Source organism: Struthio camelus, chromosome 1, assembly GCF_040807025.1.
Source record: "Struthio camelus isolate bStrCam1 chromosome 1, bStrCam1.hap1, whole genome shotgun sequence".
Taxonomy (NCBI): domain Eukaryota; kingdom Metazoa; phylum Chordata; class Aves; order Struthioniformes; family Struthionidae; genus Struthio; species Struthio camelus.
In genome coordinates this window covers 181,799,398-181,817,246 of record NC_090942.1, presented here as the reverse complement: position 1 = coordinate 181,817,246, position 17,849 = coordinate 181,799,398, and the positions used below count along the sequence as shown (strand labels likewise).

At 35.0% G+C, this 17,849-nt stretch overlaps 1 protein-coding gene across 10 annotated transcripts in view; it reads right to left on the bottom strand.

Annotated features, from left to right (window-relative positions):
- The window catches only part of PCDH9 (protocadherin 9), a 693,331-nt gene that overhangs the window by 651,588 nt on the left and 23,894 nt on the right, over window positions 1-17,849 (bottom strand). Inside the window, exon 3 of one of the 10 annotated variants that reach the window (XM_009680559.2) lies at window positions 9,572-11,509. The exons of the other annotated variants lie outside the window; for them this stretch is intronic. Within the exon in view, the coding sequence (XP_009678854.2) occupies window positions 11,441-11,509 (69 nt within the window). The 3' untranslated portion in view covers window positions 9,572-11,440. Of the gene's footprint in view, window positions 1-9,571; window positions 11,510-17,849 lie in introns of those variants that run through there. 10 annotated transcript variants of the gene reach the window in all.

Below are 17,849 nucleotides of genomic sequence, written 5' to 3'. Positions count from 1 at the left end.
TTTTGGTTTGATTTCCAGAAAATTGTGGACCAGGACACTTTCTGACAAATAGCCTAGGATTCTGATGACATCAAATAAATCAAAAAATGAAAGAGGACTTCTGCAATCACATATGAAAGTAAGACAAATGAACAAAGATGGGATATGAGTATGATCTTTTGAAAAATTCCAACCTAAATATCACACAACTGAGAGATCATGGTGGTCTTACATCAGAAGAATGTTCTACTTTCAAGATTTGTGTCTTGGTGTGGCAGAGGGGATTAGGAACAGCAAGCAAGAAGCAAAACCACTCTCTTTCTTTAGAAACCCCTTTCAGTCAGTTAGGAATAAAAGCAGACTTTTTGTACATAACAGCATCTACACCTTTTCACCTGGCCTATCTAGGACTGGCCAAGAAAATGGGATGTCCTGGAGAGTGTCACTGAAGTAAATTAATATCAATGAAATATACACTCTCAGTGAATTCAAGTATTTCCTTTGCCATATGGAGTCAATTAGATACATGCATACAATGGCAAAAAAAATGTAACAGTGTGCTATGCAAGTGCATTTAGAGTATTTAATAACACCAGCTGGTTCTTGGCAAGATTTTACATTGCAATTTCCTTACTGAATATTACTTAAAAAAAATCCAAATGTTTTGATTCAAAACATCTCCAGTTTAAAAGTCTGAAGTGCATGGCTGCACTAAGGTTTGTGACAAACTCTACGATGACTCCAGTCAAGGCTGCCCTCTTGACATGACTAATAATGTAGAAGGCTCACAGTGTTTTCATTTATCTCTTTCAGCTTATCTGCACCTTTGAAAGTCAGGATGTCAAATCTGGAAATGCCTAATCACAGTGAGCTGTGCATCAGCTCAGTATATCACTTCTTCCTTCCCACTTGTAGCTTGTAAAACTTCTGATAAACAATTTAAATTGATTTTCAGTTAATGCAGATGCTAGCAGATACTATTCTCAGCAAGAACTCTCTGCCCTAGACTGCTAGACTCTTAGACTAAAAGTCAGGCAGATGCGTTTTTCAAATTAGGTACTGATCAACCTTCATCAAATTAGTAAAAACTTCAGAACCACTGGCTTTAACACTTTTGATCCTTAACTCCCTCAACAAACTTAGAATGATAAAAGGGTTAACATTTGCAAAACATTTTAAAATCCTGAGAGGAAAGACACCATGGACAATACACAGAGCTTCTCCTACAGAAGTGCAGCTACAGCTCTGCAACTACTGCTATTTCTAAGATAAAGAGTGATTCAGGCTGCTATAGTGACAGAATGATTCAAGCTACAATACCAAGCTTCCTGTGTCATCAAGGAACTACATGGCCAGATTTGGAAAGACATTTAAGAGACTACGCTCCACTGACCTTTAATGGGAGGGATTGTTCTGTGGGCCAGGACCAATAGCGCAGAGTCTGCCTAACCTTAGATATGACTGCTTCTTCCCATTGACTTCATAGGTAACTCTGGGGAGTAGGATGTCTGAAAGCTTACCGATGATTTAAACATAAAGCAGGAATGTAAAAGTAGATGCTCTGACTTTGGCTTCAGTGATTCTGATGAGATAAGAGAAGAAGAAAGTAGTCTGGCTCCAACCTTCATTATGATTTTATGTAAATGATTTTAAGTAAGGATTCTTACCTTTTAATGCTTGAGGATTCCAAAGTTGAACTACTTTTAAAGCTACTTTAGCAAACTTTCTAAGATCTGGCATGCAAACTTGATATGAGCTTGTAAATCCACATTGAATACAGGTGCACGTGTGTTCCAGTATCATAAAAGCCACCTTTAATTACCTTACACATTTCTTCCTTTTCCATCTGCCTCTCTGTACTTGCATTATTGAAATGGTAAATTCTCTCTCATTATGAAAAAAATTACATTGGTGAATTATATATTCAGTTAAGATTTCTAAGTTACCTATAGGCTGATTCTCTATTTAGTTGTTACAGAATGAATAAAAGTCTCTAAAAAGGGATATCTAAAGTGCTGTCTAAAGAAAATCTAAAAAGACTGTGATGCTGGATGACAAGGAAAAAATAGAGTAATTAACTTGTATAGGATTTCACAGTCATTTCCACAGAACCCTGTTCTTCACACTATTATTACATTTTACAGAATTTCTCCATAAAGGTAGAACCCTGCAAATTGTCTCATCACTGTACCCTGTACCTGACTGAGCTCTCAAATTAAAAAAAATACATATACTAGAAAGCATTCCTTAGAGGCTGGAGTTCTAGCATCAGGTTTAGACAGTAAATGAAACCACAAAAAACAGAAACCTCAGCCCCGAAACCTAAAAGGTTGCTGTTCTCAGTATAAAAGCTCAGCTGTTTACAACATGAGGAAAAGATACCAAACAGCTTCCTCATAGCCAAAATGAACACCACATCTGGCTTTGATATTTATTCCCTTTCTAGAAAAAGGCTGTACTAAGTTAGAATATTCAAAACGTCTATCACTTTACATTTATAGATTTAATTTAATTTCAAACAAGACTCATGGTACAAATGCATTGTAGCTCCAAAGGCAGGCTTTTTCAAAATTATAGTATGAGAGCTTCCCATGGTTTCCATGGAAATGACCTTTCCTATTTCCGTGGTAATGGATCTAGTTTTATATATTTCTCTTTCATGAGACTTTATTATACCAACAAAGCTAACATCCAGAATACAGTCCTTAACTTACAGATGCCAACTCACTGAGAGAAATTGTTTGACTCCCAAGCCCCATGGGCACGCTAAGCTTTTGTATGTCTTTTTAATACTGTGTGAGTAACACAGTTTTGGAAAAGATCACCTACTACATATTGTCAGTAGAGAAATGCTGATATTTTTTACTCTTTGCTAAATTCCTAAAGGAGCCCTTGGATTCATCTGCTACAGCCTTTTCCAGACTGCTCCACTGCTCCCAAAGGCAGAACAGCTGGGGGAAAAAGAAAAAAAAGAATGGATTGAGAGCACAGTTTCTTGTATAAATTCCAAGCTGTTGATCATATCCCACTGTGAAATAAATATTTTGCAAGTGCATTTTTTGAAAAACTATAGATTTTTGAAATTACATGCCCATACGCTTGCTATCTCTCAGAAATTTATGCTTGGAACTGTTTTTCTTTTCCCATTGTATTTTGTTATCATTATGATGATTGTTGCTGTCTCTGAAAGCTAAAATCCTCCTTTTCACGCTGGAGATTAAAAGAAAGGACGCAGTAGATTCGAAGCTGTAATACTGAGAGCAACAGAGAACCGTCTAAGTAGCCCTGTACCAGCACCATTGACAGCTGAAGAAACTCAGGTAGGCCTGAGGTGTTAAGTGCCTAAAGGTGTTACGTTGATGAGGCTCGGAGAGGACCGCACTGTTACTGAGGTTCACAAACAAAAATCCATACCCTTCAGAGTTATGTTCTGTTAAAATGAAATTTGGAAGAAAATTCGAGAAATAGTTCAATAAAGCTTAAAGGAGATTTATTCTATCCCCAGTCACAATGTCTAGGGTTTGATAATGAAGCAAATTCCATCCATCCAGAGAAAGTAAATAGAAGAATTCTGTGAGGAAATCCTTAAAGAGGTGCAAATTCCTTAGAGAAAGAAATAATAGTAAGATAGAAGATTCTTATAAAACTGATGGAGCAATTTAGTCTGACTCATGTGTAACTGGTGATAAGAAAGAAAGAAAAAAAACCAAGAAATAAAAAAAATCCTAGCCTGACATTCTGATTTGAGTTTTCTGGGCTAGCCATTAGAAAAATTCCAATGTACACATTAAGCCTGGTACAAGTCAAACGCACGTGGCGGCATGACAACAATCACAGACGATACAAATAAAAAAGACCCATTTTTCAGCATAAAATTTTATTGTAATACTCATTTAACATTTTGTATTTGTTTTTTAACTAAAATAGGATCAAAGTAGTTGTGGTTAGAGGGTTTGCTCTTACAAGTGCCCTAAGAATTAACTTCAAATGAGATAATGACCAACAAATAAAGCATTGCCTTTAAGTGGTGAAATAAAAAAATGCATATACCACTTCACAATACTGTTAAAGAAAAACTTAAATGATAGGATCATCATTTATGCTTTTTATTAAGGTATTGCACTTACGGTGACTATCAGGGCTTCAGTCTGTCATCACTGAAAACACTAAGTTCCATTGCATTCTGTTCCTTACATAATTTTACATGTAGTGCACTGCAAGCAGTGAGTTTTATGCTACATATTGAACACTCAGTCTTTAATATAGAAATACTAAGTCTGGAAATACTTAGACATGACACTCACATAGCAGATTTGAAAGAACTAGTCTCATCTAGCTTTGGGTCTCTAAAGTGTATGTGTCTACACACGAGCTACTTCACCTGTCTTACCTTCATAATCAACATTTAGGGTTAGGTTCATATGACTAATATTGGATACTTACTTTAAGATGGGATGAGATGAATCATGCCTCAAAACTATTTCTCTCCACTAACTATAAAGGGAGTCTAGCTGACTAGATAGTCTTTGGTCAGATGAATTCAATCCAAGAAAATTGCAAAGGCAGGCAGCAGACAGGTACTAGAATACAGCATTTATTTCTCAGAAACTATTCCTATAGCATTTTACGTGACTAGTTATTTAGAAAAATTATTTAAGAAGTAAATTAACTTTTGGCCTGAACTCCTTAACACAGGTCTTTTTAAAGAAGGGTTGAAGGCTTTACTTAAGTGAAATATTTGGTTTTGGCAACTAGGTATTTTTTGACATGAGTGCATTATTTTTTTCTCTAAAATAATGCTTACTTCCAATTTATTTATACTGTAGCTTGATATGCTTATCACATTTACAAAGACAAACTATGTAATTTCTTGTCATGGTCTATAGCAAAGATGTTTACAATGGTATTTGTATATTAATTTGGATTAGTACAATAACATACTATTTCCATTTTTAAAGGTGTAACTCTGAGTGATGCCAATATTTGCCTCTAACAAGATGATACTCTGTCATCCTGAAACAGAGCTATATCAGCAAAGGAGACCATCTGAAAAAGAATATTAATTAGAAAAAAATCAGAGTATTTTTGCATACTTAGAAAGACTAGGCTAGTATAAGTGAAGAGAGAAAAGAAAAGCACAAAAAAGCCATGCCAAAATAACGCTTTGAATAAAGCCTAAATACGCAAAGCAGCACACAGACCTAACGCTGCTGAAGCTTACTCAAAGCACTCCTGTAGTAAGCAGGTATTTTGGCACAGAGCCTAAGTCTCCTACCAGAAACATCCATAAAATGAAGCATATCAACTGCAAAAATTGTTATTTTACAACCATGGTTTAAGAGTACACATGGAGATAAATACCAAGTGTACTGCTTGTATAACGATGTCTGCTAATTCTGCCGTCAAACCGCATACAAATCCCAACTCCTTCCATAGCTCTCTCCCCTGTAGGACACAGTCAGGGTATGCTTGATTGCAAAGAAAAAGGTATCTTAAGGTAAATTCTGTGGTCACTTTTATAAAAGAATGTATGATTTTCTGGCACAGATCAAGACTTGCCTCTGTGATCTTTGAGCACGTCTTTAGAAAGGCTAGTTTGAGGAGTCTGGAACAAAGGATTCTGAGTTGCTGATAGTGCTATTGTCAGATATATTGCTGTGTACTATCAGACCAAAAGAGTAATGCTTCTGATAGGAAAAGGAGGTATTACGTTATTTCATAATTAATATATGTTCCAAATGATAGCTTGTGTTTCGAGTATTTAACATTACAATAAGAAACTAAAAGCAAATGGAGGGATGATGTGACACTTCTGGAATTGGATTCTTGGGTATAATCTTTCTCTACTATATTTTCTGATCCAGCTAAAAAGCTTTGTAACTGGTTAAAACATGCCCCATGCCTCCCGACTGTACGAACTGTCAGAGCCATTTGGATTCAGAAAAGGATTATATTCTCCTCTGTTTTTAATTAACATATTTCTGGTCATAGTCAAAGCAGTGCTGAGCAATTTCCATTTAACATTTCTCATGCATCTGAATTCTAATCCACCCACTCCTTTTGATAAGACATTGAGTAGTGACCTGAAAATAGTGCTGCAAAGTAGTTTGAGAAAGAACTTGGAAAAAAAGATTGCAGTGTTAAAAATCTGTTAACCATTGGTTACTATTTAAACTGCTAATGATCTAACAGAGCTGGAGCCGAGACTCTAATTTACTAGCTAAGGTTTGCAAAACATTCACTCTCAAATATAACTCCCTGTATATAGTTACATTTACAGGGGAAACAAGCTATAAACAGAAGAAAGAACAACCTCCACATACCAGTGGCAATGAATGCAAAGCCAGGACGCACTATGATGGGACATGACATGCATTTTCTCCATACATTTGAATTTTAAAGTTTTAATGAAAGTATATTGTCAGGGAATGCCAAAGCCCACAACGTATTTTCCATTTGCAGTGCTGTGACAAGATTCTGCTTCTTGTTGCAAATATGAAAACATTTTGTATTAAATGCAAATAGAATGTGCAAGAACAAAATTGAACAAATTCCTCCAGTAAAACTGCTCCCCATCCAATCTAAAGGAAGCCATTTTCAAAGAGAAAAACATTTGATTTAATTTCTTATGAAGCCTCTTCCAGACATTCAGACAGTGGCTGTTGGAAAAATCCTTCTTGCATCAAGAAAGGTATAAAGTTAAAGCCCCTTTAGCACTTCCTGAAACATAATCAGGAAAACAAATAATTTACTCTATTAAAAAATTAAAATTGAAATAAATACATCCATATAGAAATAACTGAGTCTTAGTGTTAATTTTTTTTTTTTTAAAAAGAAAATCCACAACAGCCAAAAAAATGTAATGTTCATAAGTCAAAAATAAAATTTAATTTAGAGCTCTTTCTGTAGGGTATTGTTACCGAGTTCCTGTATGTTAAAAAACTAAATTAAGTTGTTCCCCTGGGTTCATAATAAACTGTTTTTAATTTTTCCTTTCATGATGGTTGCCAGTTTTAGTTCATCCCACCCCATTTCTTGCTACGGGCGTCTCTTCAATTTTTGGCCAAATTCCAGGCTCTTTTTAAGCTATACAAGGTTAATGTCGATGCGTGGTATCCAGTATGAATAAATGGCATAGAAACTGGCAATCTAGGTTTTATTCACTAGTCTCAGGTGTGGCTCTTAAAAAAATAACTGATAAAAAAATCTGTCCTATTTGAAGAAAGTACCATATCCTAGTTTGACTGCACATTTGTTTTTACCAATATTATACCGAGATATTGCAGTATTATAAGATTTCATGAAACAAAACTCAGAATGGGCCTTCTGCTCATGGATAACAGGACTCATTTTTCTGTCACTGAGATCAAATTATTTAAAAATGAAACCTTGGCTAAATTCAAACTCTGCAGGGAGGAATCAATATATCTAGCACCGGATCACACAACCCCTGGCATGCCAGGGAGCACTTACAAGAGGAGCACTGTGTAATATTGAAACTAACGGGGCCACTCACAGATGTAGTAGCTGCCAACTAATATGAGCCAAGGTTACACAATCCAGCCCTAAATAAGACTAATCACTTAAATTTGGCAGTAGCATTGCAATAAAAAGATTCATAATTCATAGTGAAGAAGGCAAAAATGTGAACTTTAGCAAAAAGACTGCAACACAAAGTCATATATCAAGAGACAATTATGGATCTCAAATACCAGAAAGCAGAACAGGCGGTGACTGGGGTGAAACCAGGCAACAGGCAATATACTGACTTTGACTCCTGACGGCCGGGGTTTTTTTATTTAGTTCTATTGTACAATAATGTTGGCTACATTTGCAAGAAACGTATGCAATCCTACCTCGTCTTGGTCATCAGTGTTTCCTCACATGAGACTACTTCAACCCCCATTCCCATTTCAGGAGTTAAATTTGAAAGTGATTTTCTAGTTTGGAGTATCAGTGCTCCTATTAATTGAGAGTGTCCAGTTAGCCTATAGTAGATCTTTACTGAGGTAAATGATATTAAAGACTGAAGAAACAGTTGAACATGGTGATACTCTTTACCTCTGTAGACATCTGACGTTATTTTAACAGCCCAAATTTCAGATTCTTCTTCTTCAATGACAACTCTGATCTACTCTTCAGTCTTTTCAAAGGAGTCACTCAAACAGAAAGAAGATAGAGGACCTGATTTTCTGTAGGAATAACACCATTAAAGTTATAGCACTTTTTAAGTAGCGTATTTAGCTAAGTATTATCCAATATTAGGATAAATAGATCTAGTTGTGTCTTGGACTCTGGTTGATGCTTTTCAAGTGGGAAATAATTTCTGAAAGAGCTTTATGTATTTAAACAGACCACTTAAATAGATGATTTTGAAAGACACATTGATTTCTATCTCATTCTCAGATCAAATCTACCTGACTTTAGAATTACATTTTTTAATGTGAAAAAATCTTGTCTAATCATAGTTAAGGAGCTATATCTGGATTTCTAAATGGGAACTCTGAAGCTATGTATATTTTCAGATTTCTATATCTGCAGTGACAGTAAAAGCATCTTGAGAAGCTGAGAATCATCTCATGACTATGAAATATGCAGGTATGCAATGCATATATGTCAATGTGTCATATACACATATTGTCATACACATACACCAATGACCTCAAAATGGGTCATTAGAAATTTTCACAGTGACATCAATGGGACAATATCGAATGCTTTTAAAAATGTCATCCCTAAATTTAAAAGCCTATTCCTCTCTAGTAAATAGCTAAACAATAGTAAATTCTTCCTTGAAGAAAAAATTACAGTACATCATCCACTTGCCTAACCTTTTGAGTCATCACTAAACACATTGCTAAATAGAAATTTATATTTCTGAGCAAAACAGTTGTCTTTTTTTTTTCCAATACGGGAAAGAGAACAGAAATAAAAAGTAATAACTTTTTTCAAGCACTGCAGAGCCTAATCACCTATTTACTCAGACAAATTCCCCATTGAGACCACCAGCATTTTTATATCAATAACTACTAATTAATTTAATAATATAAGAGTATTAGAAAGAAAGACAGAGAATAAAAATTAAAGCTTGCAATATAATTGACTATATATTGTACCATTGCATCATTCTGCAATATTGTCATAGTTATATTCATTTTTCACTGGGAACTATAAATCTAATTTTTAGATATTCTAAAAAAAATACATGTTTTTCTCTCTATATACCCCATTATTTCACCCAACTCATTCTGTATTTTCTCCTGGATTGAGCTGATTCACAACATGCACTATAAATTTTTTCTCATCCTTCAAGTCCACTATGGAGGATTGCCTGATTACAGACTGAATCTCCAGAAGAAACTACAGAAGTGTCAGTAGGTGCTGTGTTCAACAGAGCAGGACTCCCTACTTTAATGAAGACAGTTCTTCACTAAAGGGAGATACTATCTTTTCTTATATGGCATACCTGATTTAAATCATGATGATAGTAAATGAAGATTTACACATGCTCAAAGAAGGTGGAATTTTAGCAAGGTACCAGTTTAAAAAGATTTCAACAAGAAAATTCAACACAAAGCCTCAACATTGTACAAAACAACTTCTGAAACTTTATTGTGAATTTTAAAGTACATTTAGAAAGGATCTTATCCTTAATGTCATTAATTAAAAATAAATTTGAAAGAAATCAACATACTAGTAGTTTAAGCAAAGTTCAGTACAGACTTTTTGAAGTCACAATATATACATTAATAAGAGTGCAATAAGCTTCCAATGACATTAGGTATATATTTTTAAAATAAATACTAAGAGTTTTGATTTGACATGTGAGAGAGGCATACTGTTTACATTGAAAATGTTTTACAAAATATAGCAAATTAAAAATGGAATTTAATACATTTTGAATGTACAACTACTTTATATCTTATTTTATGTAGTTCTTAACTCAAAGTGGACAAAGGTCCATTTTATACAGGACACCTGTTTATTTGCACTGTCCAACACTGATTAGAAACGATAGTTTTAAAGATTCATTACTATACATATCAGTGATTCTTATTCAAGTCAATGGCCACTACAATGAAGAAAATATTACAGAATCATTGACAGCATCTTCTTCTCTCCTAAACTATGCATAGATAAACACATAGCAATGGTGCCTACTACTACAATAAAAGTGAAACACTTCACCTGATTTTTGCAGCTATTATTTGCATAAATATAATGCATTATATATATATTAGTTTATTTAACAATCAATCGATTGCTTATTTAACACTCAGTAACATATAGAAGTACATACACTGCTATCCTTAAATATTTTCCACTCTGTAGTGGCTCATAAGATTCAAAAAATCAACATTGTAAATTTGCAATTCTCAACCTGGGGGAAGAGTATCCCTCAGATGGACTGATACTACTTATACATGTTAAACCATATTATGAATCCATTGCCTCCACCTCCAAAATACATAACAGGAGTAATATAGTATACTGTGGCTACTAACTACTGCATAATAATTACATAGGAAATTGTCACATCAAATGTTTTACATTTATGATTACTCATACATTATATCACACATGGGGGAAACTTCTTCTAACAGCTGGACCTCCTTTTCCACAGTTTTTCATGTTTTAGAGAAAAACCATCACACAGTGACTAAGTATGTCTCCAGAAGTATGCCAGATGTGTTTCCTTTTTCAAGATCTGAGCGTGAGCAGCAACCCATTAATTATTTTACAATCAGAATGTAAAATTACATATTTAAAGAGAAAGTGAAGTTTTCAGCACCATAGTTATACAAACCATGTATTTGGGGTGTGACACTGTCACTCAAAAGTGTGGAAAAAGCAGACCCAAAAATTATTATTATACCAGAAAATAATGAATTAAAAGTTGTACTTTCCCCTCAAACCGAGCACAGTAGGGTTACGTGAGTTGCATTTAACCACCAAGCAACGCGTTATCTGAACAGCTCAAAGCATTGCAAAGGACAGGACAGTTTTGCATTCATTATTGCTAGGATAAAAGCAATACGCTGAAATGTGTAATAACCAAAAGTGGATTTTTAAACATCAACAAGGACTCCTGAGACATTAAGATCTCCAGAAGAAAGTGAGCTATTTCTTTTAAGCACGCTGGTATGGTGAAAAAAAAATCAAATGCTTATGTACTTCTCTAGGACTTATCTATCATAATTAAAATGAAGCTCTTGCACCAAGGAGTCTCACTATCTTTTCAAGGTAACTGTCTCTTCGATGCGGAAAAAGTTTAATTCTTTCTCTGTAAAACATTGTTCAACAGCTGTGATCATTTAGAGGGCAGAAACTCCAATGCAAATATACTTTTGGCTGGGCTTCTAATCCTAGAATGCTGCTTTGCTTTTTCATGCTAAATGTAGTAGGCTAGGTTTCAGTCTCAAAACAGATGGAAGTTCAGCTGACATCCCTGTTAACAGGGTTAAGTAGGAAGAAAGGCTAATAACTTCTCATCCACTTCGTAGGTTTCATTTTTCTGTCCGGTAACCCACTAGAAATTTCATGGGGAAAAGGTATAAATATATGCACCCTGATTTTGCCATAATATCCATGCAAGAAGAGTGCAGCATGCTCACTGCCTTCAGTCACGCCACACGTACATGTCTACCCCCACGCAGCAACACACACGGTCAGACTTACGGAAAGCATCAGGAACCCAAAGGGAAGGGAAATGAGAAGTCCCTGGCTTGGATACTGGAGAAAACAAAGCTTTAGGGAAAATGCTAATGATGCACTGACAAGCTGTACTTTAAGACTTATTTAAAAAAGTAATAACCAGAAGCTTAACCGTCAGAAATCTGCTCAGTGTTTCTGTATTAGAATGTCACTTTAGGTTAATAATAAATATTTCAGCTTACATTATGTAGCACAATTTTTTCTCTATTTCTGTTTTAAAGACACAAAATAGCCCACCCCTTACTAACTGATATCTTCAAAGAGGATAACAGAAGCCTCCCAGGATCCTTGACAGCTTAAGTATATGGTAGGAATTGTTGACAATTACATTTGCTTTTCCCAGGCTGCAGAAAGGATGGCTAATGGAATTAATGAATCGTTTGCTGTTCCGCTAGCAAAAAGTCTAAATAACAACATGACCTTCAGTCAACACTGCTGAGAAAGTGCTTCCTTAAACAATTCATAATACATGAGAGATGACTTCAGACAGCAGTTGATAAATGTGTTAGTGATTTTTCTTCTTTAATTTTCTCTCTCTTGTTTAGAGAGAGAAACCTAGATAAAAGTTTAACCACTTGCTATTTTTCCTAGTGATTAAATTTGGACAAAGGAAAAGCGTCTTGCTCTAAAGGCTAAATTCAGCTATCAATCATGAACAAAATATATATTTAAAACTGTTCCACTTACATTAAAAAAAAAAAAACCTCCAAAGTTTAGATTTATGTTAAAGAGGCAATAATCATTTTTAATAGATATGTTCCTTTTAAAAGAAAAGTTAGAGTTTTAAAAATTAAGCTAGATAACTCAATTCTTGCTTCACCTTGTTTCTGTGTCACGCAAATCCAGTGCTATCAGTGGTGTCATTTCTGCTTTAAATGAGTGTGAAAAGAAACCAACTATTAACAGACTTCTGATGTTTCATAGTGCTAACGGTTTATTAGAAATACACCAATATCTCACGAGAACTTGGGGCTAAGATTGTTTTGAAATAGATATTTATCAAAGGGATAGAGAGGGTTTATTTAACATCATGTTGGCACATGAATGCAAACCTCAAACCTATTTTATACACATACATACATGCACACACATACACACATACATATATATATATTTCAAGAGAGAGATATAGATATATTTTAAATTCCAAGGCTGGAAACAGACTTACTGAATAGGAATTATATTCTTTAATTATCTTTAAGAGTTGGACTAACCCTACATTTTTAATCTTTTTTAGGATTTAGTTTAGCAGTATAATAGGTTATAGCAGAATATAAAATGATTTAGTACAGTGCCTACAATCTACCGGTGCTTAATATAGTTGATCATTGAAATACTTAAAATGATACTATTAAGCGATTTACGTAGTTGATGACATAAATGATTATGACAGCGTTGGCCACAGAGTTGCATTCCGCTCGACTTTCACACACTTTGTTTGAAGATATGCATGTGTAAAGATCAGTAGCAATTGCCAATTTGCCTGATCTACCACATCACCATAGAAAAACTGCTATAGATTTTACCCCCTCAGGTGCAATTTTGTCATACTCCATTAATCCTTTCAATCCTCCCCCAATCCTGTGGGCTTGTTGTATAGTAATCCCCGATTCTTGTGGTGAAGGAACATTGGAAAGTCTCTGCTGTCCGCAAGGCAGAATATTACAATGGTAGTCTGTTAAATTTGGCTCTTACAATTCCCACTTGGATCAAGCTGGCTTGTCACAATCGTTACCAATAACCATAATGTCAGGACAAATTATCACCAACATCCAGAATGTCAATTTAAAATTAATTTTGTGTCTCACAAAGTGCTGCCTCTTCAGTACCCAGACAAAGGCAGAAGTCCAGCTGTATTTTTAAGGAGGGGGAAAAAAATCTTAAATCAACACTTCGTGTAGAGTAGCTTCATTCACTTATGCATGTCAGGTTTTCTGTTTTCAACTCCCAACGGGGAACTCTCGCACATGATTGCAACCTATTGTGCACCAGAACAACCTAGCTTTCTTCCACTGGAATCTGTTAAAGACAGATTACTGGAAGCATTCCTTTGCAGGGCTTCTCTAGTCAAACACAAGAGTCTCTATAAACACTACTGGTTCACTTCTTAAGTCAACATTTTTACACTGCAAAGTATTCTGTCTGGATCTCCTTCTCACATACACACACGTGTGCACATGCACAAATGAAGCCACAGTGTTTCTATGCCAAACCAAGTATCTGTATACCTATCCTTTTTTCCATTTATTTAGAAGTTAAATTCATCTATTTCTTTGGGGAAAAAACAAATAAAAACAGTAAAAACTAACCTTTCTTTGGACTGATGAATTTAAATCTGTAAACCTTGGTTTAATTCTACTGACATGAAAAAGTAACAGCTGCAAGCTCCTACCCAGGATTTGTGATTGATTATCTAGTGAACTCTTTAGAGAAAAGCTTGTTTGCTTATTAGTTGTACTAAGGTCTCTGTTCAAAGACATATACAACTGCAATCTCTAATGAAGAAAAAACTGTCTCAATATTTAGACATTTTAATTCTGAAATTAAATAAAAGGGAAATAAAGAAGCAAATCAATCACAAAAATAATAAAACACCCAAATCCTCAAAATCAACTATGAAATTGAAAAGAAATTGAAAGTCTGTTATCTCAGATATTTAATATTGTAAAATTTTATTTCTTGCATATTACTTGTCCTTTTAAAATATTTTATTTCCAGTATTATCTCATATTATCCTTTAGAACACCAAGACCTTATGCTTTGCACTAAAATAGCAGTCATGAATGCGACTACACGATTTACATGCTCTGCACACACTAGTCAAGTTTGTTAGTATACTGTTGCAAGACTCAGTCTTTCTCACTCAGGGGCATTGTGCATACTACGTCCAGATTGCTGAGCTAGTTTTACGTATTTCTTTGATGTATGAGGTGTGTAACATGTTCAAAATCCTACACAGAAGAATCATATTTAAGTCTGATGTGAATACACTCAAGTCTAAACCAAACTTAACACATTCATTACTGAAAGAAAACCGGCATTACTTTATATCATTAGTCTGACAAACAGCATTACAAGCTTGAAATGTCGCTGTCAAATTTCAACATTTATAGTATTAAACTTAACCAGAAATGATCTACGAGGAACACCAGTCGTGTCACCTTGTGTGCTTTACAAAACTGTTCAAAACAGTGAGGATACTCTTACGGTAAAACACTTAGCAAAATGCAGTTTCTCACATGAAGATAAAAGGCTCAAAAGCAATTAGCTTAGAAGATCTTAATGCTGGCTAAACAACTGTACATGTTCAACATCTATCAGAGAAATCTGACTAGGAAAGAAGCTTCGGGTGTCCAGCTCCTGACAGCTCAGTTTCAGCACCAACACTGTGGTTCCCAGACTGAGAGCTAGAAATACTTTTCAAGCTCTGACAAGAGGAAAGTTTCATGCGATTCCAGTCCTGAAGACTTTCACAACGAGAAATAAATAACTAAAATGCAAGTAAACCCAAATGGAATAAGCAAGACTCATTGGACATATCTTATAGTCTCTTATAATTAGAGACACTTTCCCTTTGCGTGCTAGCCAATGCTTTAATGACATCCCTAGCTGTTTTAGTTCTCACTTGAGACTGTAAACAGCATGGACACAGTCAGCGATGGGCTGCTAAGGAGCCCGGCAGTTACAAACTGCTTATCCCTTCTGCCTTCAGTCATGCTTTTGTCTAAAGGCACTCCTACAGCATGCATTCACCTCTGATGTACATATACCATGGGTCTTTAGGGGATAAGCTTCCTGTTGATTTGGACTGCAACTGTTAAGACTTTCAGACAGGGTTCATTGGAACATTTGGCATCTGTTTTTATCCTGTAAAATAAATCTTCAGATGTCATTAAGTCAGATCCTCAACTGTTTTCATAAACAAAGAGATCCTCCAGTACCATCTGAGGACTTTGTTCACCTTTTAACTTGAAAATGTAAAAGAGTGAAATTTTGGATTATTCTTTCGGATTATTCTAAAGAGAAGTAGTATTGGTCCTGCCCAAAGTGCCAAAAATGATTTTGAACTTCCTATGTCACCCTAGCTGTTAGCTATATGCCAGTGCATGTTCTCTAGGCAATATGAATAAAGTACCTTTGGCCAACTTTGTTTCTTTTCTCTGAGGTAAAGTCCTTGACATATCTCAATAGATATGTATAATCCTGTGTACATACATGCACACATGTACACATATTTCTGCGCACATATCTGTGCATGTACATGCATAGTAATAAGGCAAAATGATGAGTGACATCATATGCTCCTTGCTTGAATTATTGTTAATAATAATAATAAATAACATTAATACAAATTAAATAAGTAGCTAAAACAACGTGAGGTACAGTCACTCTTATGCACCAGAAGAATCACAAATCTGGAATGAAGAGGTAGTATAAAGCTTGATCAAAGCAGCCAGTTCCTGGAATTTTTCTCCACATAAAACAGCACTTACAGTTTTAAGAGAGTGTGGCTGAAGCCTTGCTCATTTTTTTCAGATTAACTATTGTCATCACTAGTGTTTCCATTTAAAATGTTCTGACCTCCAGATCAGATCAGCTTTTAGGTTAGGTAGCAGACAATATTCTTAGGATTTAGTTCTGTGAACCTCATGAGCCTGACATGAGTCAAAAAGGTAGGCATTTCAAAAGGACTTAGCATCAATTATAAAATTCCCCCAGATTTTAACAGAAGAGTTTTGCTAACCCTAAATAGCTGATACAATCCTCATCCCCTTGTGAACTTAAGATGCAGTCACCTTTGTGCGCAGAAGACAGTACAGGTACTTGTAGACCAGATGCTATGCATAGTTAGCTTTCCAAAAACAAGTCTAAGTAGGCAATGCTATCATTGTGACCTTAGCAAATAGGAAAGCATTGCAAAATAATGATGATCGTCTTGCAAAAAGGCAAGGGAAGTCAAATCAGGAGCAGTTTAATTTTCACCTTTGACAAGAGGAAGATGTTCAGTTCCAGCTGTTTCCATTTTTAATTGATCATTTTTATGTAGTGAGTGAAAGCCAGACAATTTTCTTTAGAGAAGTGCTACTATTCTCTTAACTCAGTAAGAACTGTATGCTTCTTATTGGTCTATTGCACCATGGGGATGGGATAAAATATGAAAGCAAGGATTTCTTTTTTCTAGCCTTGAAAATTAACTGTTAAGCTCAGTGGGGGCAGAAATGAAGGTGGCATTTAGATATAACTAATTTAGCATCAAACCAAAGCAGAGAGCCTTCTCAGGGAAGAAAGAGACCAAAGGGAACACGAAATTGTACCTGAATTATTTCTGAGTCAATTCCTATAAAAGCAGAAGAACTTTCTTTTATGCTCAAATGGATTACATTTTTCCTTTTATAATATGCACATTGTTCACAGTTTTTAAAGATAATGCAATGAACAACAACTGCTAAGAAAGAAAGACAGATTTTTTTCAATACATTGAAGTACAAGGGTCACTTGAAAACGAGGCCTGGGCTGTATTTTAAAAAGCAGATTGTGGGACAGATCCTCATTTGATGTAAACTGTCAGCGCTCCGTTGAGGTTTATTATTCAATTAGAATGTAATATAACTATGATTATAATTTGCTGACATTGCCACATTTTAACAGAATAACAAAACAACTTGCAAATTTTGTTCTTTGTTTTACTTTCCTTGTTTTTACTTGTCTGGTTTGTTTGTTTGTTTGTTTGTTTTTTTATGGTAAAGAGTGTATGTTTGATGGGATAAATTTTTACTTGTACTGCCAGACCCGGCTAATCATTCCCTACTTATCCACGTTTCTAAAGACCTAAGATTTTACTTGAAAAGAGGCTTAGAAGCAATTGTCTTGTGTTCATTAATCCATAAACATTTGATTTCAAATCAGATTGCCAGCAGACATAACCTCTTTGCATTCCTACAACAGAGAACTGATTTGATTAATCAAACAGCTCTGATTTACTGAATTGTCTCCAGAATATTTTGTCCTTGACAACACTATGCAAATATCTGCTGATGTAGTGCTGGCATGCTCATTGTTTTAATATTGGTAAGTTTTCCTCCATGAAAACATTGAGACATTGAAATTTTACATCTAATTAAATAAATTATTCTACATAACGGTCATTGTATTTC